This window comes from Meleagris gallopavo, chromosome 1 (genome assembly GCF_905368555.1).
Source record: "Meleagris gallopavo chromosome 1, MGAL_WU_HG_1.1, whole genome shotgun sequence".
Lineage (NCBI taxonomy): Eukaryota > Metazoa > Chordata > Aves > Galliformes > Phasianidae > Meleagris > Meleagris gallopavo.
In genome coordinates, this window is record NC_139404.1 from 69,271,383 (window position 1) to 69,296,306 (window position 24,924).

Sequence of the window (24,924 nt, forward strand, 5' to 3'; positions counted from 1 at the left end):
CTTTGAAAGCTATTATCCAATTTCAATCCTTGTCTGTATGCAGCTTGTTGACATTTTTCCTCTGTACCTGAAAACAGATTTCAGTTAAAGACATGAAAGGCATATTTCAGAGATGCCTAGCAAGATTAGAATTAGGTATTTCAAAATACCATGGGCAGGCAGAGTCTGAAGTCCCATTGATTTCCAGAGAGAGGTGGAAGAAGCAGTGGTCTGCTCAAAAGTACCTTGAAGGTGGAGAGACCAATATCCCTCCAGTAATAAGGACTCCTCAATTCAAAGATGCTGTAAAGCATCCCCTAACTGACATCTTGTCTCACCCACTGACGGTAGTAGCAGCTCAGGAAATTTTTGCAAATACTCTCTTTAGCTTGCTAAAGGCTTTAAGGTGTTTAAATTAGAACAGCAGAACAGCAGGTGTGGCTGTTTGCAGATAAACCGAGTGAGGGTGAGGCACTATTGAAAAGTACTTTTAAAGAAAAGAATATCGTTGACATGACACTTGTAAAACACTTATGTAAAGGCAGTAGTACTTCTATGAGTGGCATTAAAGAAAATGCTTTAGGCACTGCTACAGTGTTTTGTACAGTGACTGTACCAAGCAGGTTTGTTCCCAAACCTTCTTCCTCTGCTCTGTTTTCAATTGAATCTGTGAAGCAAAACAAGAGTGTGACATCTGTTACCAATGGGGCATTAACTGTATTTTTCAGGACTACAAGTAGAGGGCCTCTTCAGAAGGTCAGCCAGCATCCAGACTATCAAAGATGTTCAGAAGCTCTACAACCAGGGTAAGCTGCCATTACAAAAATTGCCACAGGTTAATAACAGCGTGAGGGCTTTATTGATCTTGTCTCAAATGATGAAGCAGAGATGTTAGGTATTTTTTTTAATAATTAGTTAATCATAAAGTCATTTATAATCTAAAGTACAATAAGAACACTAGTACAGAAGCTCAAAAGATAGCTTGAAGCTTACTGAATAATGAGTCATTAACTGATGTCAGAGTTTTCAAAAACTGTAGCAACTGAAAAATGTTGAGGTTTCAGTAAAAAATGGTCTGGTTTCTCAGACACTCGTATTACCTTTGTGCAGTTTGAGTCACTGCAGTTAGTTAAAAATGCCAAGTATAGTGCCTTCATGTCATTTTGCCTCTGGTATTCTTCCATGGCTATGGCAAAGGAGTACAATTTTACATAATAATTTATGAAATGTAATGAAGTCATTTTGAAAGTCAGTGACTTCCTCATGAAGTAATTTTATGGTATGCGTTTAAAGAGAGGATCACTTACAGCAAGATTAATAAAGCCTTGAAAAATATGAAGAGAAGACTGTAGGAGTTACCACCTTCTGGAAAGCCAGTGAGTTATCTAATCGTGGTGTGAAACAGGTTTGTACAGTAGTTCAGAGAATAAGTAAAACATCTGATTGAACACACTTCTTTTTTTCCTCCTTTCAGGCAAGCCTGTAAATTTTGATGACTATCATGATATCCATGTTCCTGCTGTTATCCTAAAGACCTTCCTTAGGGAACTTCCTCAGCCATTGCTAACCTTCGAGTGTTATGATCCTATTGTTGGAATTACCAGTGAGTATTAATCCAGTTTTAGGAAAATTCATACAGCTAATTAAACTGAACCTTGCTAATTCACTGCTGCTTGCTAACCATGGCTCAGTTGTGGGTATGTAACTGTATTAGTGCCTTCACTGCAGCTATTAATGTACAGTGACATAATCTGTACTATTACAAGGTGGGATTCCACCCAGAAGAGGTGGATAAAGTATCTTGTCAAGGAGTTTGAAACGTGGGAGTCAGAATCTCTGCTGTTTTGCTGAGTATCATAAAGGCTCAGAAAACGGGCATGTAGCTCCCTACTGGATATACAAGGCACCTAGCACCTTCACTGTTCTTTTTTGGGGTTTGGCTTAACCTTCAGTACAAAAATACAAACACATATTTTTAGAGAATGTTTTTGTAGATGTTACAGACTCTATAATAACTATGGTAAATAAGTTATCTTCTCTATCATTCTTCTTGTATTCCCTGTATTTACGCTGCCTGATACCCTGATAACAATGTTCACTCTCAGTGTTTTTTCACTCTGTGCATTCGGAGGAATGTAAGAAGAAATAGCCCTGTGACTAGCAGAGCTAATGAAGCCTGGATTCCCATGGATTTCCATCTCAAACATGAGCTTTCTTTTGTCTTCTCTAATGCCCAGAGAGAACTCATATCACACTGCACCGTATTTTCATGGTTGGGGCATCTTTATGACCTGCCCTCTCTACTCAGTTACCTAATTCCACAAAATGCAGGGCTTATAAAAGACATTGACCTGCTCCTCTCTCAAATCTGATCTAATTGTCCCAACAGTTTAAATGTTGGCAGCTACCTGCAGGTGGATGACAGCACAATACCAGAAGTCTATCCTCTATAGAAAAGCAGCTTGAAAAATCAGTCCTTGGACACTGTTCTCTTCTCTTTTTTTTTTTTTTTTTTTTCAATCAATTCTCCCTGCTGGCAGTGTGGGGAGAATAAAAATCTGCTTTTACACACACACCAAAAATTGAAATTACTTTTCTTACAGCTTTTGTGGGGCAGAGCTGTGAACCCTGCAGTAAATTGGAAAGATCTTTTTTTCCAAAGCACAAGTTGCTCAAACAAGAAATGTCCAAAATTTTTATGAATATTACTGCCATTTTGGATACTACTTTGTCATATAGGACTTACAAATGAAAAAACAAACAAGCAAAACATGTGCAGTGATTAGAAGTTTGGTAACTATCTGCGAGAATTAAAAGATAACCTAATTCCTTCTGTACTTGGGACCCCCAGCCTCTTTTATCAAATATAGCTGAAATTACCCTGAAGGCTAAGGAGGCAGGCAAAATCAGGTGCATTCACACCTATGAAGTATTTTGTCAAAAGTCATTAAAATAAAAAATTAATCGATCTACAGAGTGACTATCTCAGCATGTTAAAAAAAAAATCTCTTCACAGGTTGGTTGTAGAAATTGAGGGAATAAGGATAGAGAACAGAGTAAAGAATAGAGAAGTTTGGGAAAGGGATAGGGGAATTATAATTTTTATTGCATTAATCTTCTGTCTTTCTGTACAGTAAGTTACTTTTTGCTAGAGCTAATTAAAAAAAGAAAACATCTGAAAAGAACCTGAGAGCAATGCATTGTCCTAGTAATGCTGAGGTTTTTTGCTAGGAAAACTAGCAAAAAATCTTTCATCCCATGTTATTTTAGTTTATCAGTGTTTTAAATGTTGGCAAAATATGTTTTTGAAAAATGCAGTTAAAGAGAATTTCTCCTTGGGCTTTTTTGTTACACAGTGTGATGTCCACTATTGTTTCTTGATATTATGGTGACATCCTACTTTTTAAAGATGCTAAGCCTGAGAGCCATTCTGGACTGCAGCAAAGTTATATTCTGTGTGAATACAGTGCAGAAGGGAGCTCTGAAGAGGTGTGAATGCAGACAGCTGTCTTGGAATGATTTGAAAATTCTCATTCTGGCTTCTGTGTGATGTATCTATTATATCTCTTAACCCACAAACCCAAAAATACATTATCACTGCTTTACAATACTTTGAAATTATAGTGAAGCTTTTCTCCTTAGTGTCTCACCTGAAACATTTTTACAAGAGGTATTGACAGGAGCTGGAAAATTAAAAAAAAAAAAAAAAGGAATTGGAACTTTAAGCTTGTAGTTTTCAAAGAACTTCTTATATGGCTGTGAATGCTGCTGACGAGTTCCTCTGCCCAGTATTGCTACACTTTCTGAATTATTTTCCCTGCAGAAGGCTGACAAAAAAATTCTTGTGACTCACATTTTTTGTCTCACTGGAACTGATAGCTCTGCAGTAGTAAAAATATCAACGCAGCTCACCGGGGCATAGCTTCATGTATTTAAATCAGAGCTTAAGGGAACTTCTAACATGCTGGAATTTTGTGCCTGCAGACATACTTATATGAATCTCTAGCTACGTCAAGGAGAGAGAGAAAAATGGAACAAATGGAGAAAAAAACATTAGCACAAATAAGCTGGTTAGGTCAGATATGGCTGTAATCATGAGTACTTTTTCCAGCTAGATGTTGAACTTCCAGTACGAAATTTATTAAAATATTCCAGGAAAAATAATAGTAATAAAATCATTTGGAACAACATTCAAAATGTATTCCAGTGCTAGCATATTCTCAATCAGAATGTTTCACTGAGTCTGGGGTCTGGTTCCAGTTCTGCCTATCTGTAGAAATGCGTTAATGAATCTGATTTGGCTCATCTCTAGAAAATTCTTACTCACCCAAATGTCCATCTCATAAATCTTTGTCCAAGAAAGAAGTTTCCAACCGAATCACAGAAGTGTGTTTGGAGTTAGTAGAGTGCCAAAAGAGAACTTTGCAGGACCAAGTCTCAGCAAGAATAAAATTAAGGTATAAAAAGTAGACATCTGGATACACTGCATGAAGAGATAATGGGATTCAAAACAAGACCTTGGCTACTTCACTGAGTGGGGAAAATATTCTGGAAGTTAGTCTTAGCCATATATTTGAAAATACTAAATACGGTAGGCTTATCCTAAGAGGCAGCCCAACCTACTATCATGGGGATAGACACTGATAAAGGTGATTTTTGTGGTCAGTTCTACAAACAGATAGCTGAAGTAATTCCAGGTGATATAAATAAGGTGTTATTTCTTGGTAATACGTTGATGCTTCTGGGTTAATTTAAGACTGACTTTGATATTGCAGGTGTGGAGAGCTGTTTACGAGTAACCAGATGTAAACAAATTATTCAAGGACTTCCTGAACACAATTACATTGTTCTGAAATATCTGATATGCTTTCTCCATATGGTGAGTATATAGGAAAAAATTCCAAAAGTACAGCCAATCATTTCTTTAAATCTAATAAAGCTTTGTGCTAAACAGTGGTCTCAGCCATACAGTCACCATGAAATTCTCTACATGTAAGAAATAGTACTATGTGAATTTAAATGAAACTGTGCCTTCACTGGAATATTTAAAAGTCCGCTCTGCTCCATTACCCATTAACTAATGTATGTTTTAGTGACTTTTTTTCCTGTTTTGGAGTGAAAAATATTAAAAATAGTAGTTGAGTAACTTTTAGTGATGCAGGAAAAGTACGTAAAGTGAATTTTTCCCCAAAGTGTAAATTCTGGCACTTAAAACTTTAATTATATATTTGTGTCACTTTGGAAAATTATAAAAAAATATTGATGACCTTTAGGAAAGTAATCAGCAAAATATTTTATATTTTACTTTAAAAACAACATTTTCCTGTTTAAAATAGCCTTTAATTCTGCAACTTAGTACATTCTCAAACAAAAATATTTAATCATGCCCTTTTGCAGCATTTTGGTGTTCAGAATAAATGAATCATTTTTTAATTGTTATTCATATTCCAACAAGTTTGGGACTTTGGGGAACCTCAGTTATAGTCATCCTGTTGTTGCCAGTTCTGCAGGAAAAGACAGTAATAGGAGTGTAATTTTTCCTCCATCCCATCTTATTCAATGTATTACCATTTTCAAATTGCATTTTTCAAGCCCAGGTGCCTAAAACTGAGAATTCTGGTTTAGCTGATATCTAAATAAAAGGATCTAGCCTTCAGAAGACTTAAGAGCCTATCAAAGTAATGACAGATATGGAATGACATTTATTTTCCTCCTCATTAATTGTTATTGGGTTACAACTATGTTTGGCATATTCTAGCTATTAGCATATTTCAAAAAGAAGGATATTTAATCCTTTTTTTTTTATACTGAAACTTTACAGAAAAGCAAGATCAAAGAAAACACGTTGATATGACCCTTGCACTGACAACACTTGCAAGGTTGTTGTAATATTCATATGTTCATTTACTGCTCCTTAGTTGAACTCTAATGCTGTTAAGAAAATCCTCATGTCATTTGCTATTATTTTAGCAACTGATATATCTCCTCAGTATTATGAATTGTGTAAGTGACTTTGTTCCAGTAATAGATGGACCATCTCGATGCACTTCTTAAGAGCTGAGCACTTGAGATGTTAATGAGGTGTGCAAAAGTACGACATAGTGTTTTCTGTAATTGGGCAACAGAATATAGCATTATTTTTGAGTATTCCTTGTTATATAAGGCAACATGTCAAATTGATGTTAGCGTTCAGCTCTGCAATTTTTGCTGATCCATAGCTTTTCATCTTTAATGTCTTGGGGAATATTTGCATGTGGAAAGGTCAAGGGAATGTGAAGCAATCTCAAAGCTAGAGGTTTTTATTCACTGCAGATTAGTGCACTCCACAAGCTGACATAATTCAAATGTAGACTGCTCTACCACTAATCCTAGTTCTTACCTGCAAGCATCAACCTTCTTACATACATGAGCCAATTTAATTCTTCCATGAGCTCAACCTTGAGTAGTGCTAGAGATACTTGTGGTAATTTCATGAAGTGGAATGAATTGTAATCATTGGATGTAGGTTTTTAATACTGTAAGTTTGATACAGGCTTGTGAAAGAAGGAAAAAAAACAGTAGTATTTTCTCTGCAGTCTCAGCCCCCCAACTGAATGAAATGACTACTTCTACTCCAAGGGCATTACAGCAAGGCAGTGTAACTTCTACAGAAGTAAAAGATTTGCATTTCAAAAATACGTCCATACTTCTTAACCTTAGACTGGCAGTTATTTTGCCAGTAATGAGCCCAGGATGCTGTGAAAGGTCTATGCTGTTTCCATTTTGCAGTGCATGTGACTGCTAGAGAGGGATCTGAAGCTCCAGCGTGGACTGAGGTCTGTAGGCAAAATCAGACAACTAGAAGTGAGGGGCAGCTCATATATTCCCCATTCTTTACTATATCTTTCTGTCCCTTTATCCATGCCTTATGAAGAAGAATGATGGCTGACTTGTCTCAAGCAGCTATTGCAAAACTGTGCCAATTTCAAAATGTCAATATGGAGCAAATAGAAAAAAATAAACAAGGTTTTGTGGCATGTGAGCTACATTTCAGATCTGAAACTGAAGCACCATAGTTAAAGCCAAGTACAAGCTGAGGGGGGAAAAAAAAAGCTCTGAATTGCTTTGAATTAGTGTTTTATCACAATCACTTGTCCAATTTAAAAGTGTAATTAGCACCAGTAAAGCTTGGAGATGGCTGGGGGATGGGTCACATTGGGAAAGATGATTGAGCGTGATGAAGCAGACACAAGCAGTTGGCACCTCTACAAGGTTAGCAGAGAGCGGGGATAGAAACTTGCATTTCCAGTAAGTTTTGAGGGATATTTAATATCTAGTAGTTTTCTTCTGAAAATTTGAAATGGGTTGATATTGGGTTGATATTTAACATCTCGTAGTTTTCTTCTGAAAATGTGAAATGGGTTCTGTCAATAATTGTGTGTACAAAGTTCAAAGGTGATGATTTCCTTATAATTTTAAAATGTATAGCAATTGGATGTTTCTACCTTCTATCATATCACTATTTAATTTCATTATGTAAAATAGTGGCAGACTAGTGTCCCTCCTGCAGTGTCCAAGAGGGTGCTGGAATGAATATATGTGGAATCAAAATACTGATACAGTTTTGCTGCGGGAAGCTGACTCTTGCATGATGGACATATATTTTTACATTTGTTGATGTGGCACTAAATCTTCAGTGTTTACTTTCAATTATTAGCATAGGAATTTACAGATTTTATCTGAAGGCTAGAAAAGATTCCTAGATGACTTGTTTTCTATACAATTTGTCACTACTTAATGATTTTTCTATACATGTCCTAGTTAAAGAGAATAATGAGCTGGAATTGTGTAGGTCTTTCTTGTCACTTTTCTGTGATGTTCAGATGTCTTCAAAGACAAAATGTAGGTCCTTAGAGAATTGTCTTTTATTAGCTTATGAAATCGATAGAGCAAGCGTATTCTTACTTGAAATGGTGATAGCAATTTTGTGATGGAATCAAAAAAAGAGTCTAGGCAGTTAGTCCAAATGTTAAATATGTCGTTTGTATTTCTTAGAGCACATCTCTGGATATGAGCTACTTAGAAGAGACCAAAAAGTGCTGATCTTGGATGGCCTTGTGTGGGAAGAAAATACTAATTGCCCATGATAGTGCTGTCGAGGGAGTGGATTTGATTGTGATGTTTGAGAAAGAAATCTGGTATTGGATTACTGGAAGAGTTGAAATAGCTTGAAGCCAGATCCCCTCAGGGAGGGATGAACAGGTGATGAGAGACTGGAGAGCAACTCTGCTGAAAGGGATCTGGGGATTCTGGTTGTCAGTAAGTTGAACATGAGTCAACAGGGTGCCCTGGCAGCCAGAAGGGCCAACTGTACCCGTTGGTGCATCAGGCACAGCACTACTAGCTGGTCAGGCTCTGCTCTGCTCTGCACTGTGTGCAGTTTTGGGCACAACAATACAAGAAGGGCTTCAAACTATTACAGAGTGTCCAAAGGAGGGCTACAAAGCTGGTGAAGGGTTTAGTGGGAAAGATGTGTGAGGAGTGGCTGAGGCCCCTTGGTTTCTTCAGCCTTGAGAAGAGGAGGCTGAGGGGAGGCCTCATGGTGGCCTACAGCTTTCTCAGGAGAGGAGGAGTGGAGGGGCAGGCACTGATCTCTTAGAATCATCTAATAATGGAATTGCTTAGGTTGGAAGGGACCTTAGAGATCTTCTAGTTCCAGCCACCATCATGGACGGGGCCCCATCCAACCTGACCTTGAATGCCTCTGTGGGTGGGGCATCTATAACTTCTCTGGGCAACCTGTTGCAATGCCTCAACAGCCTCTGAGTAAAGAATCTAATTAGATTAATCTAATTTTCCTAATCTAATCTAATTTTCCCCTCTTTTAGTTTAAAGCCATTCCTGCTCATCCTATAATTATTGGACCATGTGAAAATGGTTCTCTCTCCTGCTTATAAGCTCCCTTCAAATATTTGAGGATTTCAATGAAGACTCCCTGGAGCCTTCTCCAAGCTGAACAAACCCAGCTCCCTGAACCTTTCTTCATAGGAGAGGTGCTCCAGACCTTCTCTCTGTTGACAGTGACAGGACTTGAGAGAAAGGCATGGAGATGCAACAGGAGATGGTCAGTTTGGAAATTAAGAAGTTCATCAAGGGGTGATCATCGATGGGACAGGCTCCTCAGGGCAGTGGTCATGGCCTCAGTCTGGCAGAGTTCAAGAAGCATTTGGATCGTGTTCTCAGTATAGGGTTTGAATTTTGAGTGGTCCTACTTGCAGCTAGGAGCTGGAATTAATTATCCTTGTGAATCCTTTCCAACTCAGGATTTCTGTCATTCTTTGAAAGGGCTTCCTTGCTTGCAGTTCTTGTTGAGCCAGCAAGATTATTGTAGAGACAGAGTAGGTTTCAGTTGCACGCGTTTTCTCTAATCTGCTGAGGTAAGGATTGCTCTGCAATTTGTAATAAAACGACATGCTATGTCTTCCTTGAATTCTTGAGTGTCAGGCTAATTGATGACTCACAGACAAGACGGTGTAGCTCTGCCTCAGATATAATCACTGTTTTATTTTATGTTATGTATTTTCATTCTCAGGGGAGAGGCTGTGTCATGGGTATTTTTGTTGATTGTTTCTACATTGTCTGCCTCCTTGAAATGTTCATGAGGTTATATCGGACTGAAAGAGGTGGTTTCATCTTGGGGTTAGAAATATTCTATGTGACAGCTGACTGAGAATTAACAAAAAAAAAACAAAACAAAACTAATTCTATCAGCAAGTTGCAGTGCTGTTGCTTTGGACTGAAGAAATGGCATTTGAAGGAAGCAGCAAATTTGAGCTGGATGTATTTCAGCTAGCATTCCAAGACAGCGCCTGCACACAGCCAGCAGGATAGTGTGCCAGGGAACACCCCTATCAACTAGGAAAAACATGACTGCAACAGGTGTGGCTCCTTCCACCTTTTTCTGTCCTCCAGTACTATACAAATTGCTTTTGTGCTGTCAAAGGTACTTATCTATACCTAAAGTACCTCCCCTAGGATATGCAGCAAATGTGTTTGTTTTCATGCTATAAAAAACACTAATGAGAGGGGCTGCAGCAGAGCTCTCACATTATTTTTGAGACTTCCTAGTGAAAGAAATGCCAAAAATAATTTGTTCTAAGTCATAGAGGCTGCTTGGTACAACATTGCCCTCAATGGATGTAGCCAGGATGGGTCACTTGACCTTAGAGCCAAAACATCAGTTCTTAACCTATCACATTTAGCTCTATTCAAAGGCCATTTTCATCAGGATGACACTTATGTCTGTGTCTCCTTGTTAACAGAATGATTATCATCATCCTAATTATTTTTCCTTATCAGTTACTTTGGTAGCAGTTTAGTGTTTGCTATCCTGCTGTAGTACAATGAACTCTTCTTTAAGCTGATCTCATCTGAAGCATATTAAGTGTATGAAAGTAGCTTGCTGCTTTTTTTTTTTTTTTTCCTGTATAGTTAAATAGCATGTTGAGAGCATTATGTGGAGGTCAGCAAGCTCTACGCAGTTCATACTCAAGAGAGAATGATGTGGGTTTTGCATAAGGTCATGGAGCAGGCATCGCTGTTTAATCTGATGACCCTTATTCTCACGTTGTGAACTCAATCCTCTGAAAAGGTGATTATGGCAACAGTATACCCTTATTAAAACTCCCTTCCTTTATCCAGCCCTGCTTCATGACCTTAGAATCAATTGAATCCTTTAATATTTGTAGCACTGTTGTATCTCTAACGGCCTAGGTGGTTAAGGCAAAGATTGGAAGGAAAAGTAATACCTCTTACTGCAACAAAAAAATGTGGTTAGGAAGAAAATGCTAACCTTTTGGCACATACGTGTTTCTTCATGTCTCCTAACGAAAAAAAAGCATCTTGCATGCATGTCTAAAGGATTTTATATCCCTTCTTGGCTTACCAAGCAGGCTTCTTGGTAGGTAGAAAACCGAGGAGCTGGAGACAGAGGGAAATGAAAACCCTGTTACTGATTAGAGGGAAGTTTATGTATCTGCTCACATAATTGTAGCATTCCTTAGATTTTTTCTCTTGTGCCATCAGACTTTCCATAATACTACTAAGCCATCTTTTCAGGAGACCCTATGGAAAAGCCAGAAATGGAGAGATGCTGATAAGCACAGGTTCTTGCTTTCCTGTTTCACTTGAAATTGTAGTACACAGGAATATTTAACTGATACTTCCCCATTCTATTCCAGGTTGACAACTTCAGAGCAACCTATACATTACAGTTTAGACCATATTACAGTTATAGACCATATTCTTATTGCCAATGAGAAACTGCAGCAATCAGCCTGGGAAGAAGTGGCTGAACTAATAATGTCATAGAATCATGGAGTAACTTAGATCTTAGAGGAGAGGACCTTAAAGATCATCTAGCTGCAACTCTCCTGCTATGGGCCACTTTGCCAGCCACTAGATCAGGCTGCCAGGATCCCAATCTGGTCTTGAATGCCTTCAGAGATGGGCATCCATAGTCTGTCTGGGCAACCTGTTCAATCACCTCACCACCACCACTCTGAATAAAAAAATTCTTCCTAACATCTAATCTAATTTTCCCCTCTTTTAGTTTTAAGTAATGCCCCTTTTTCCTACCACCATCAGATCCTGGAAAAAGTTGTTTCCCTTCCTTCTTTTAATCTTCCTTTAAGTACTGGAAGGCCACAATAAGGTCTCACTGGAATCTTCTCTTCTCCAAGTTAAAAAAACCAATTCCCTCAGCCTTTCTTCATAGAAGAGGTGCTCCAGCCTTTTGTTCATCTTCATGGCTTTCCTCTGGGTCTGCTCCAACAGCTCTGTATCCTTCCTGTACTGGGAACAGCAGACTTGGACAAAGTATTCCAGATGGGGCTGCACAAGGGCAGAGGGAGGGTGACAATCACCTCCCTCTCCCTGTTGTTCACCCCTCTTTGATGCAGCCCAGGATACTGTTAATCTTCTGGGCTGCAAACACACACTGCTGGCTCTTGTCCAGCTTTTCATCCATCAGGACCCATCAAGAAAGACAGGGAGCTGTTGGAGAGGGTCCAGATGAGAGCCATGAAGATGATCAGGGGACTGGAGCACCTCTCCTACGAAGACAGGCTGAGGGAGCTGGACTTGTTCAGCCTGGAGAAAAGAAGGCTGCGGGGTGACCTCATTGCAGCCTTTCAGTACCTAAAGGGAGCCACAGACAGGAGGGGAATCAGCTCTTTGAAAGGGTAGATAACAGCAGGACAAGGGGAAATGGTTTTAAGTTGAGGGAGGGAAGATTTAGGTTGGATGTCAGGGGGAAGTTCTTTACAGAGAGAGTGGTGAGGTGCTGGAACAGGCTGCCCAGAGAGCTTGTGGATGCTCTGTCCCTAGAGGTGTTGAAGGCCAGATTGGATGGGGCCTGGGCAGCCTGGTCTAGTATTAAATGTGGAGGTTGGTGGCCCTGCATGTGGCAGGGGGGCTGGAGATTCATAATCCTTGAGGTCCCTTCTAACTCTGGCCATTCTGTGATTCTGTGTGACCCCCAAGCCTTCTCTGCAGGGCTGCTCACTAGGAGTCCTTCTCTCAGTCTGTACTTATATCTGAGATTGCCTTGATCCAAGTGCAACACCCTGCACTGGCCTTGTTAAATCTTACTAGATTCTTGTATGCCTGCTTTTTGAACATGTCCAGCTCCCTTTGGATGATTGTGTCATTGTGTCAACTGTACTACTCATCTAGGTGTCATCAGAGGGTACACTTTGCAGAGAGTACAATTTGCAGAGGGTACACTTAATCCCACTGTCCTACCTCATTGATAAAGATGTTGAAGAGCACTTGTATAGAACCACTGACAACAACCTTCTGGCTATGACCACTCACTCAATTCTTTATCCACCTCATAATCAAGGAGGGTGTCAGGAGGAATGTCAGGAAGAATGAAAGCACATTCAAATTGCTGGCCCTTTGCAGTAACAGGGAACTTATCACCCAGAGTGTATTGGGCTTTAGATACCAACCACACAGTGCAGGAGAGGCAAAACATCACAAATGCCCTGACAAATTTATACAGGAAAGAAAATTATTTCTGCTTCCTACGTTAGGATTCACATCCACAGATATGTTTAGGACACATCACCTCGATAGAGAGCAGAGTTCAGTGCTGCATGTCTTCTTTACAATCTATTTTCACCTCCATTGCATCAGGGGAATTAGGGGGATGTGGAGGTATTTAGAAGTGAAAGTCATGCATCAGTGGGAAAAAAAATATTTCTAAATCCTTGCAAACAGTTTCAGAATTCTGGAGTTTTATTCTGTAAAGGACATAGCACAAGCAGATGGAGTAGCTGTTTCTGCCATCCTTCCCTGCCCTCCAGCAGAAATAACAACATATTCCATATAGAAAACCCAACACAATTAATTTTCCTAGCATAAGGAATCAGTGCAGGCTTTTTGCTTGACTTACTGACATTTTTTCTTGTACTTGAGGGTTACAGACCCTGGTGGCCCCATTACCTTTCAGCTGCATGGTCAGTCCTCAGGCATTTAGGAAGCCAGTGATGTACCTGTCGTTAACATCTATGTTCATCATGGCTCATTCTTGATGTGCTAGGGTCTTTTGTCTCTCAGTCACAGGGTGTGTGCCTCCAATGTACCAGTTTATGTTTTTATTTTTCAGGTTTCCCAGGAGAGCATATACAACAGAATGACAGCATCCAGCCTGGCCTGTGTCTTTGGCTTGAATTTGATCTGGCCATCTAAAGGAACAGCCTCTCTGAGTGCTCTGGTGCCTCTGAATCTCTTCACTGAACTACTAATAGATTTCTACATGAATATATTCAACTCCCGAACAGTGCCTGGTGAGATCTTACCTTAATGCTCTCAGAAAGGGAAGAAAAGTTTGGCTGCCTGGAGGAAAGGTCTGAGCATCTCAATTGCCAGAGCAGTTCCTGCAAAAGACATTTTCAATTCTATACCTTTCCAAGTACCAAAGATAGTGAGGGAAGTACTCTATATTCTCCTCTCATAAGAGAACCATGTACAGGTTAAATATGATAGGTTAAAGTGAAACCCCTTATTCAACTTCAGCAGTTCTGATACATTTAAAAAAAAAAAAAAAAAAAACAATTGTGACAGTAGGTGATGCTGTTATTTGTATAAGGATCTGAACACCTCACTATATGACATTATTTACTGGGACCATATGGAACTAAGTTCTGGATCACTCCTGTCTGTACAGTTTTCTATTATTAATATTATTATTTGAATACAAGTTTGTTAGAGATTTCTGTAATAAGTTAATAAAGATGGAATTGATTTTTAAGGTACCAAAATTTCTAGAACTACTTTTCCCTGTATTTAAGTGTCTTGTTTTATGCAGGAGTACTCCTGATGTTTGGTCTGCATGCTTCTGCAATTTAAGTTAATAGAAATTTGTTCTTCACATTGATTTCTCTACAAAGCAATAACAACTGCAACTTGGGTAACATACCTAATGCCACTTGAATGCCTTTAAAGTCTGTTCTTAGTCTCGATGTGAATAATTAGCTAACAAAAAGGCAGTGTTTCCTTTCTAACTGTGCCATTAATATTGCTTGTATTTGATGAACTCTAAAACACTACTCTTTCATTGTTGATTAGTAGTGGATTGGTGTAATGAAGTTATCATCATATTTGCCTGCAAAGCAAAAGCAAATTAACAAGGCAAACAATATTTTCCCTAAGGTTCAGATCTTCCTACTTCTGTATAGAACTACAGAAATAGTGGGACTTCAATAAAACTGATCGTCTCTGGAGAACAATTTAGCCATCCCCTTCTCTGCAAACACAAAGCCTGTTTTTATCCTGAAGGTTCTAGTTGCTAGCTGAGGGTTTGGCCATCCTCTCAACAGTTGTGAGTTGCCTCCCTGTGTAGCAGATGCAACAAGACCTTATTGCACTGGGTGAAGGTTATTTGTTCTTGTCAGAAATTTGGGGAAATAACCAAGCATCCAGAAGGCTGTGGAATGCTGGATCTGGAGCTGGATTCTTTTGTTCAGTGGGTGTCATCTATAGCATTAGACAATTATTAAAAATTGAAAAATACAGAGGTTTTAGAACAAGACTTATTAGGGCCAAATTTCACATCACAGTTGTGTATTCTCCCATGTTCTCAAGTGCTCTTAAAGGAATTTTTGGGAGTTTTGAATATCTGTGAGTAATAGCCACGCATAACTCTACTTAAATCTAAAATACTGTGCCATACAAGAATAATTAACATGTATTCATATTTGTTGCATTTCAACCAGAGAATATTGCAAAGGACAGAACTATTTTGAGTTTTGTATCACAACTAATCTCAATTTTATAGCTGAGTTATCAGTGACAGCATCACAGCTTATATTATGGAAAACAGACACAGTTCTGCTTGGTGCTGTACAGTGGCTTGGCAGTACAGCCCTGTGAACAAGCAGTGTGTTCTTATCGAGGAGGAATTTGCCCTTGAGCCAGTGACCGAGGCCAAGAATCAACAAAACTTCAGCATTTTGCCTCTCTCTGACCTTGGTAAAAATACATATGTGCAACACATAGTTTTGCTGTCTGTAAAAGGAGGTAAAACTTGGCATTAGAAAAGTGCTTTGGGATGAAATGCTGATAAGCACTATAAAATGGTTATTTTCCATTTCCCATGTTCTCTTTCAAAATTCCAGCAATATAAAATGTCATTTTGAATGTAGTAGTCTTCATGTTATGCTGCATTACGTGAATGTGTGTACTGGATAGTTCTAACATACCCCGTGCTATGAAATCCTGAGGTCCTGGAAGCCAGCTTTGCTTGGTGGGAAAGATGGGTGCACCTCATAGACATAATTCTCCAATTTACCCTAGGTAGAAAAAAAGCAGAGACTGCGAGCAGTGAACATCCCTTCAGAAAATCTGCCTGCCTGCAGACACACTAAATGATAGAACCAGAATCACCCCCTGGGTATTGGCCACACACGCCAAACTGTCAGTCTTTCTTTGGGCAGTTCGTAAACCACCATTTCCTAGCAATTTATAGCTCCTCTCCTTTACCAAACAAATAGCAAAACAGTGATTTCTCCTTTTAAGGTTCCTTCTTTCTTTAAAGAACGGATAACATCTGTTATCCCTTGGTGTAGATAACTTGATTCTGCTCAGGAAAAATAGAGGCTGTAGCACTGGTGGAGCAAAGTAGAGCCAGGGGAACTGAGTGCTCCTGCTCCCCATCACCTTCTTGCCTCCCTGGCAGGCAGCAGTGAGAAGCAACGAGTATAGCAGTGGCTTCCACCCTGCCAGCTTGTCCATCCAGAGGAGGAACTTTTCCAAATCAAGTACCAAACCCTCCCGATGGGGCCCCAACTCCATCCCTCCAAGCCCAAAGGAAAAAGCAATATCCTACATCTGCTGCAGAAGTCCCCAGTCTCGGTCCTGAGAGCCAGATATAACTACAACATTAAATCAGCTCTCATGAATTATGCAGCAGGGTTTGGAGTGAAATTCATGTTAGAGAAATATATGTTTCAAATTTCCTGACTCTAAGAGGAGTCCTGGAGGTGTCCCCTGCAGTTACTTTGATAACAGTTTCTCTTTACAAATGATAATTGCACGATTTGAGGTTTTGTACTGTGTGGCCTTCTGAACTCTTCTCTCATATCAAAGGACAATTTTCAGATCATTTCCATAGCAAAAAGGAAGTGATTATGGAGATAATCTGTTGGAAACACACATGCTGGATTTCAGCTTAAAACAATAAAATGCAGTCATGGAATGAGAAATCAAGTGTTACCTGACAGTATACAGAAAATAAATTGCTGAAGCATTTTAGTTTACTGAGCTGTTAGAAGCTGAAAATTGGTCCCAAGATTTGCCTGATTATCATGGTGCCTCTAGCAATGAGCGCTGAAGGGGGAAGGGTGTACTTTTCTATCCTGGATCTATAAAGAAGTGTAGCAAGATTGAACAATATGTCATTAACCAAGGGTGTCCTTAGGTTGTTACAAAAAACTTCTGTACATAAATATCCCTTACACGTGTGCAAATGATCTGCAAGTGTATGCTGCACTCTGCGAGCATCAGAGAACCTCTCAGAGCTTGCAACCTTGAACATACTCATCCAGTCATGATGATATTGATAATAGACAAGCTCAGTATTTCGTTAATATCAAATCTGAGCTTAATTAAGGGAGCCAGTTGAACTTATAGTGGGATTGAAGGTGTAATCATCTCCCTTTATTGCCTGAATAGTTTGTCTTCATTACCCTGGCAGATGTGTCACTTTTCAAATGGCAACAGGGGTGCTGGAGGGAGGAATCAGAGTTACCTATGATTTCTTAAATCAGAAGCTCATGTTCAGTGGAAGATCTACAGGAAGCTCACATTCCTGTCCTTACTCTATTCATTTCCAAATATTTTTACCCATAAAACAGAAGCAAGAAGCCAATGCATCTGGCTCTATGTAGGCACATCTCCACTGAAGATGTGTAAGAGTCACATGTGTCCAATTAAATATGTGGCTGGCATACGAAAGTTGGCATTTTGCCTTTCCCACTGGAGTAATACTCACTGTCACCATCAGAAGGGTTTGATTTCTCTCTTTATCTGTGCACACACAGGAAAACTGCTTCAGTTTATTGCATCTAATTTATCAAAACATTCCAAATGTCTTTCAGCATCATCTAAGAACAGTGGGAGATCTAAAAGTCCGGGATGCCACAAATATTTCCTTCTTGCTCTCAAACTGGAAAGCCTGTGAAAGCACTCCACTAACCAAGGAGATTTCTTAGGTCTTTGGTGGCTTCAGCAACGAATTGTCCTGGAGACAAAGAACTAAACTTCCAAATACAACCAGAGAATATAACCTTTTCCATAATGGTCCTGTTAGCATTTCCCAGAATTGTCACATTGTGGAAAGAGTCGTGGTTTGCCTCTCAGAGGTGGAGATGCACAAACCCATGGTGGAAATGGCACATAAGTTCTCCTACCTCCTACTCCTAACTGGGATCTGTTGCCTTTAGCATTGGGAAAGCCATGGTAATTGCACATAGAATTGCCCTGATTCCTACCCACTCCAGTTCCTCTCCAGAACAACTGGCAGAAGTTCTGTCACAAAAATAATGAACTGATGGAAAAAAAAAAATTCTGCTGGAAAATGCCAACTCAACAAAAATAAAAGCAACTCAACAGAAAGGAAGGCAGTTTTTCTTCCAAGGCTTATTTTTCGTGCATTGCTACTTTCCATCACCATCTCTTTTGGGATTGCATCACTTGGCTGTGCACAGTGTTTCAGTCACTGTTCAGAAGCAAGAAGGGAGCTCTCTGGAGCCAGGAGAGATGGCACACACAGTTGAGTGAGCATTAAAGCTAAGTACTTTTGCGGTCCTGATTTCTCCGTGGTGTAATTATCTTATGGAAACTGCCTTAATGACTGCTGGTCTGCCTGTTGTCCTCACAGCATGAGTCATAGGGTGAGGATTTGTGCCTATGGTTTGCAGTGTCTAGGTCTGCTACCTGACCTGAATGCTTAGGTGGCAGAGCTGCTTCCTCTGCCAAAGGGAAGTGTACCCCTCAGAAACAGAGCCCCATGTGCTAGCCAGTTCATTTTATTCTGCTTCAAGCCTCAAACTGACACATTTTAAGCTACTGTTAGCCCAGATAGCAACATCAACCTTCTCAAACCTAATTAGAGATCAGGATTTCTGGTTTTTTTGGTTTTTCTTTCTATTGCATGGATTGGGTTCTCCAATGATTATTTTTTCAATTCCCCGTTTAATCACCCAAGAAAGCACTTTACAGCCTATAACTCTTCTGCCATGAAAATTATCCAATTAATTAATGAGACAATAAAAAGCAATTGTAAAATACAGCAAACTGCATCATCTTTAATTTCTGAACTGAATTTCTGATACACTCATGTAAGAGTCTTTAGCGTGTGGGTTTTTGCCACTTCACCAGACCCAGAAATATAGAAATAATAACATTAATTAATTTTCTATTTCAAGAACTTCCAAAGATCCTACATTCTGTTCAACTTCACCTGCCAAAGTTGTCTTCTTTTTTGTAATATTTTTCCCATTCCTTGAAGCTGTGTCCATCTCCTTATTCCCATTTATTTCCATCATCAGTCTGGAAGCAGTCTACGTATATTGGAGGTCAGTCTTTACCCTCATGTACATGGTCTTCATTGTGTTTTTGTGAACACAAAATCCATTTGGGAAATGGTTAGAATCATCTGTTTCGGTACAGGAGCTCCCCCAACTAACTGGGCTATCAAACAGCAGCAGCCAGCACCCTCAAGATGCCTTCACATGGTCTCTTCTACACAAAGTGCTTGATTGCTGCCACAGGACAAATATACAAAACATATATGGAATATCACAAACCACATCCACTTTTGCAGAAGGACTGGAGGACTTAATGTCAAATGGCTGATGTCATTGTGCAACCTCTCTCAATTATTTTTCAAGAGTCTTGGAAATCTGGAGAGGTCCCAGTCAACTGGAAGCTGGCCAAAGTCCCAATTTTCAGGAAGGAAAAGAAATAAGATACTGATAATTACAGGCCTGTCAGTCTCATTTCAGTGCCTGGCAAAATTATGGAGATGATTTTTCTGGGAGCTACTGAAAAATGCATGAAAGACAATGCAGTTATTGGTCACAGCCAACATGAGGAAAGTCCTCTTCAAAGAAGAGCAAACAAAGCTGGTAAACGGACTAGAAAGCCTTCTGAAGAGTGGCTGAGGGAAATGGTATTTTTTGGTCTGGAGAAGAGGCTGAGAGGAGAACTCACTCGCTACAACTATCTGAAAGGAGGCTTCAGCAAGGAGGATGTTAGTCTATTTTCTTAGACAACAAGTGATAGGACATGATGAAATAGTCTCAAGTCTTGCCAAAGAAGGTTTAGATTGGACATTAGGAAGAATTCATTCACAGAGAAGGTGATCAAGTGTCGGAATGGGCTGCCCAGGAAGTTGGTGGAGTCTCCATTCCTGGTCCTATTCAAGTGTGGAAGTGGCTCTGAGGGACTTAGTTTGTTGACTGGACTCAGTAAATCAGATTGATGGTTGGACTTGGTGATCTGGAAGGTCTTTTCCAACCTAAATGATTCCATGACTCTACGATGTCTGAAAAAATCTTTCTACTTTGGCTTGTGGTTGAACTCTGGGCAGTATTGCAGAAGAGGGCTCATGAGCAACCCAGATGGGTAAGTAAAAGGCCTCAGCATAAGAACAAAATGAATTTGTTCCATTTCAAAATAACATTTAAATTCAGGAAGATAACATCACTATCTTCTGCACCAAAAGAGATTTTACAAAGTAATGTAAATGAGAGAATGAAAATAATCAGAATCTTTGTAGCTCTCACTCACCCGCCATGGCACTCAGCATGCTCCTGCCAGAAGGGCAATAACACCCCATTCTGTGAGTGTCACAGTATTTCAACTTCTCAGTATAATTACTACTTGAAAGTTAATAGGCCCCTACTCCCCGCTTGATGGTATTTTAGCAGTCACAGAGTGCCTGGTGTCCACAGCCATCACTGGGCCTGGAAGTGCAAACTGGGAGAATGAGTGGTTGAAGGCTGCTGTAGAGACAATGCAGATTTCCTATCGGAAACAGCTGTACTACAGAAGATAGTGCAGTAATAGAGATGGAAGCACCTGGAGATTATGCCTGTCATACACCCTGTGCTTCATGTTGTGGGGTGGGGAAATTTGGGATTAAACACGATCTGTACAGAACTAGTTCAGCAATAATGCATTAAATTGGCCATATTTCTGGTGTTCAAACTCAATCATTGGACTGAGTGCACAGATAAATGTAAGTGCATTTCCCTCACAGCAGGCAACCAAAACTAGAGTCTAGTATCTCCAAATATGAGAATTTACCAGGTTTTATTCTGTTGTGACAGGGCAGCGGGAAATGGTTTCAAACAAAAACGGGAGAGACTTAGATTAGATATAAGGAAAATGTTTTTTATGATGAGTAGTGATGCACTGGCACAGGTTGTCCAGGGAGGCGTTGGAGTCCCCATCCCCGGTGACACTCAAGATCAAGCTGGACAGGGCTCTGAGTGATCTGATCTAGCTTTAGATGTCCCTTTTCATTGCAGGGCAGTTGGACTACATGACCTTTAAGGGTCCCTTTCCAAGTCAAACTATTCTATGATTCTATGTATGAGTGGGCTAATGTGGCATTAGGTGTCTCAAGCTCTCCATAAGCTCACCTTGTATCACACCTGATTGGATCTTGCCACTTGGGGTCCCAAAGTTGTAAAGGAAGGTCACAGTTGAGCTAACAGCATGCAGCAGAATATGTTCCACACACTTTCAGATACCCACACCTCCTGATGCCTCTGTGCACACAGTCATTGCCAAGTAGAAATCAACAGCTGCCTGGATTTTCGTGAGTGAAAGACCAACTTACGATGTGGTGGTCCCTGAACACACCACTGATGGTCTTCACTGCAGGCATTGCCAGCATCCTCCTTGTGAGACAGGTTTTGATCTTTAGACCAGGCATTTCATCTGTGCCTAATCCTCTTTGATCCATTCCCAAGTAAGGCTGGCTCATTAGTTAGTATCAATACATTGGTACATTTCATTCCCACGTTTTCCCTCACCCAAGATACTGACAAGCATTTTATTTGCCAGACTTCCTCCTTCATGTTGTAAAGAGAGAAATTAAAAAGATGACTGGAATACTGAGAAATCGCATAGTAAAAAGTCAAATTCATTATTAAAAAAAAAATTGTATTCCCTTTGTGGTTGGATTTTCTCCAGCTGCACTATCAGAAGTGAGTTATCAAAGCCAACTATCATTAGTTTTTATTTCAGAGTAACTTCAGAAGGCCACTGCAGTGTTGATCACACCCTGACAACCATCTCCTCTCCACAGCAAAACAACACTAACCTGACTGGGCCCCTCACACCAAAGCAAGATACTCCCTTTATGAACTTTTTTAGAGTAGGAAGAAAGAAAAAGCACGGTGGGAGGGTGTCTCATTTTTAGTCTTTTTCTTCCTCCAGATGTATTTAGTTGAAATGTTTTTTTTTTTTTTTTTTTTTTCTTTATAAATAAGAAGGGCACAGGATAGGTACTGCAGCGCAGAGGCTGAGCCCTCATGTCTACTGCCAGCAGGAAAAGAAAACTAGATAGGAAAGGGCTGCAAAGCCACACACGTCGAGTCATCCAAAATAGCAGGGAGCTCTGGGAACAGACATAAAGTCTGAGCTGCTCTTAACTCTTGTTACACAGCTGGTTCAATTCCGGCTATGGCCAAAGTGAACACACTTCTCTGTCTCCACTTGGAGCTCCGGCTTTGCAGGGGGTTCTGTGGGGTAAATGCAAATCAGAGAGCACCCTGTCAAGCCTCCAAGGACAATGACATCTGTCTGGCTGGGTGTGAGAGTAAAGCACACAGAGTGAAATTAAAAGCTCTGATTTGTCTTCTTGTTTCATTGTTATTTCAATTCTGTGCAGTTTCAATGATCTTTGCTGTCGGACATGGCCAAATGATTCCACAGGTGATGGTGGTGGAGCTACTTCTGCTAGCTGGCTGTGAAAGGGACCCTTTCAGTTCATTTTTTGCAGACTTGAAGCAATCAAAAAAGAGAACTGTAAAACAAAGCCAATGGCTCGACACATTTATTTATAAGGCAGTTTCAAACAATGAGAAAATTTCTGTGAGTTACACACACGCACTTCAAACAACACTAAATTCAAGCCAGACCTTTGTCGTTCTGTTTGTTGCCACCACCCATGTGTTTGTTTTCTTTTAACACAGACAAAGCAATAAAATTTCCCTAACCAAACGAAGCAAGAGTGGCTCCAGCAGGGAGATAGAGCCAACAGGCATGCAACATATGGGGATGTGCAGCCGCCAGGTGAAAGATGCTCAGTCCTGTATCTGCCCATGGCACAGCCCTTTCTTCTCAAGCAGACACAGCTTAAGCTGCAGCCCTGGGTTTCAGTACTTCAGTGCGCATAGGCAGAGGGAGAGACAGATGTAATTCTTGATGATCTGTTGGGCTCACTGGTGAAACGATTGCTGCAGAACTCCTCAAATGAAAAGTAACGGAGTCACATGTGGCACTGATTTTCAGGGCAGTGCCTTGGCCACGATTTCAGCCTGGCATCCTGGCAGGCAAGAGCGGCCCGAGAATAAATGAGATAGCACTGTCTTCACACAGAGTGGATGAAGCACGAACACTTACACGCTCATGTCAAAGCTCACAGCTCAGCAGATTGCTTCATCAGCAGCAACCAGACTGCTGGCAGCAGTCAGTCCTTTCCCTGTATGGATATTGAAGGGAAAAGGCTATTGCCACACCTCCATCCTGGAGATGAAATGCAAAAGTGAATTAAAATTTCTGTGGTAAATGCTTAATGAGCAAGGCTGATAATCAAAGGTTGGGGTGTAGCATTTCTGCTGCGTTTAAACAACACAGAAGTTATCTGCAAGCCGCCATACAAATGCAAACAACAACTTCAAAGAGCAATGGCAGCGTTTTGCTTTCTTCTCCCTGGCTAGCATCACTACATGCCTGTGTATGCTTTGTAGTACTTTTTTCCATCTTGGCAATTTAATTTTTTGTTTGCCTTTTTAAAGGAGGAGGAAAAAAAAACACAAAACTTTTGCTTTAATGATATGCACCATGATGAACTTGAAAGTGGCTTACAGAAGCAGAGGCTGGCGTTCCTGTACGCACCAGTCAGTTGCTAGTAATTGATCTTGGGAGCCAGACTTCATTTTCTAAGCAAAATAAGCTTAGAAATAAGCTTTGCAGCTGGCAAAATCTGATTAAAGTGAGCAGAGTTTCATCTGATGTGGCTGTTGCCACTCACTTCAGCATAACATCTCACTTTAACTACAGAGGACCTGCCGAAGACAGAACAAAAAGTATGCATCAGCTTATAATGCACCCTTCTAGAAGTTTAAGTGTTACTAATAGGCCATCAAGCTGCTCAGAAGCCAGTATGCAATGATATGTCAATGTGTAGAATAAACTATGTAGGACAAATTCCTATGCAAAATGTACTCCTATATAGCTGTTATGGAGTTGGCTCAGTCATCCTCAGAGGAGGCCTAAAAACAGAAACAAAGCCTGTAGCTGACACTTCTGTTAAATCTAGGGCACAAAACATGCTGCCATTGATTGTTGCATAAATGTAATAAAAATATGGCTTTGTGACCTCGCCCCATAACTTCTGAGGGCTTGGGGCATCCAAGTGTACAGCGGCTTCTCCTGCAATGACAAAGACTGAAGACATCCTGGCATGGCCTAAAATTGCTGGTGCTCACCATTCTGCACTCCAGAAAGGAGTAGCATTGCTGTGTGCTGCTTCCCAAGAGTTCCTTTTCCTCTAATTTCTGAGGAAAGGGCAGCAGTGAGAGAGGGAAGAGTGGGCAAAATTACATTTGAAGAGGTGCAAATATAAAAGTGACAAGCTCAGCGACAAGAAGTTTCATTCCAACAGCTATTTGCAGAGCAGCTCCTCCGCAGGATAACTAATGGCACATGAAAAGGTCCAGTGCACAGAAAACAGTCTGTCATGTTAAAATAAAGAGTTCTGAAGCTTTGAAGTGTTGTGTATCCTCAAAAATAACCTGTACTCGGAAGGACAGAGTGGAAACCCCACAGCTCCTTATTCTTGTCAAAGCTGGAGCCCAGGGCCACAGCAAGGAGCATGGCAGCCATCAGCACTTGTACAAATCTCCCCCAAAACCTTAATTTAAATTACTCTCGAACATTAAAGGCTGGCATTAGCCTACAAGTCTTTGCAACTGTATTAATTATTATGGCAACACGCAGAGCTCTGTAATTGGCTCCTGTCCTACAGCACAGAGCAGGGTTTATGGGTTAAGATGGTGGCAGGATGATGATGATGACAATTTCCTATTGCAAAACCCAACCCTACACAACAGGCACAAGTGTCAGTGCTGTGCCTGCTGCTCTATGTAAGCATTATCCACC

At 40.3% G+C, this 24,924-nt stretch overlaps 1 protein-coding gene across 5 annotated transcripts in view; it reads left to right on the forward strand.

Moving 5' to 3' along the window:
* The window catches only part of ARHGAP8 (Rho GTPase activating protein 8), a 77,490-nt gene extending 63,205 nt beyond the window's left edge, over positions 1–14,285 (forward strand). For all 5 annotated transcript variants that reach the window (XM_085232866.1, XM_085232864.1, XM_085232885.1 and 2 more), the window contains 4 exons: positions 708–785; positions 1,454–1,582; positions 4,755–4,858; positions 13,631–14,285. In XM_085232866.1, the coding sequence (XP_085088992.1) occupies positions 708–785; positions 1,454–1,582; positions 4,755–4,858; positions 13,631–13,828 (509 nt within the window). In that variant the 3' untranslated portion in view covers positions 13,829–14,285. The remainder of the gene's footprint in view (positions 1–707; positions 786–1,453; positions 1,583–4,754; positions 4,859–13,630) is intronic.
* Positions 14,286–24,924: the final 10,639 nt, after the last annotated feature.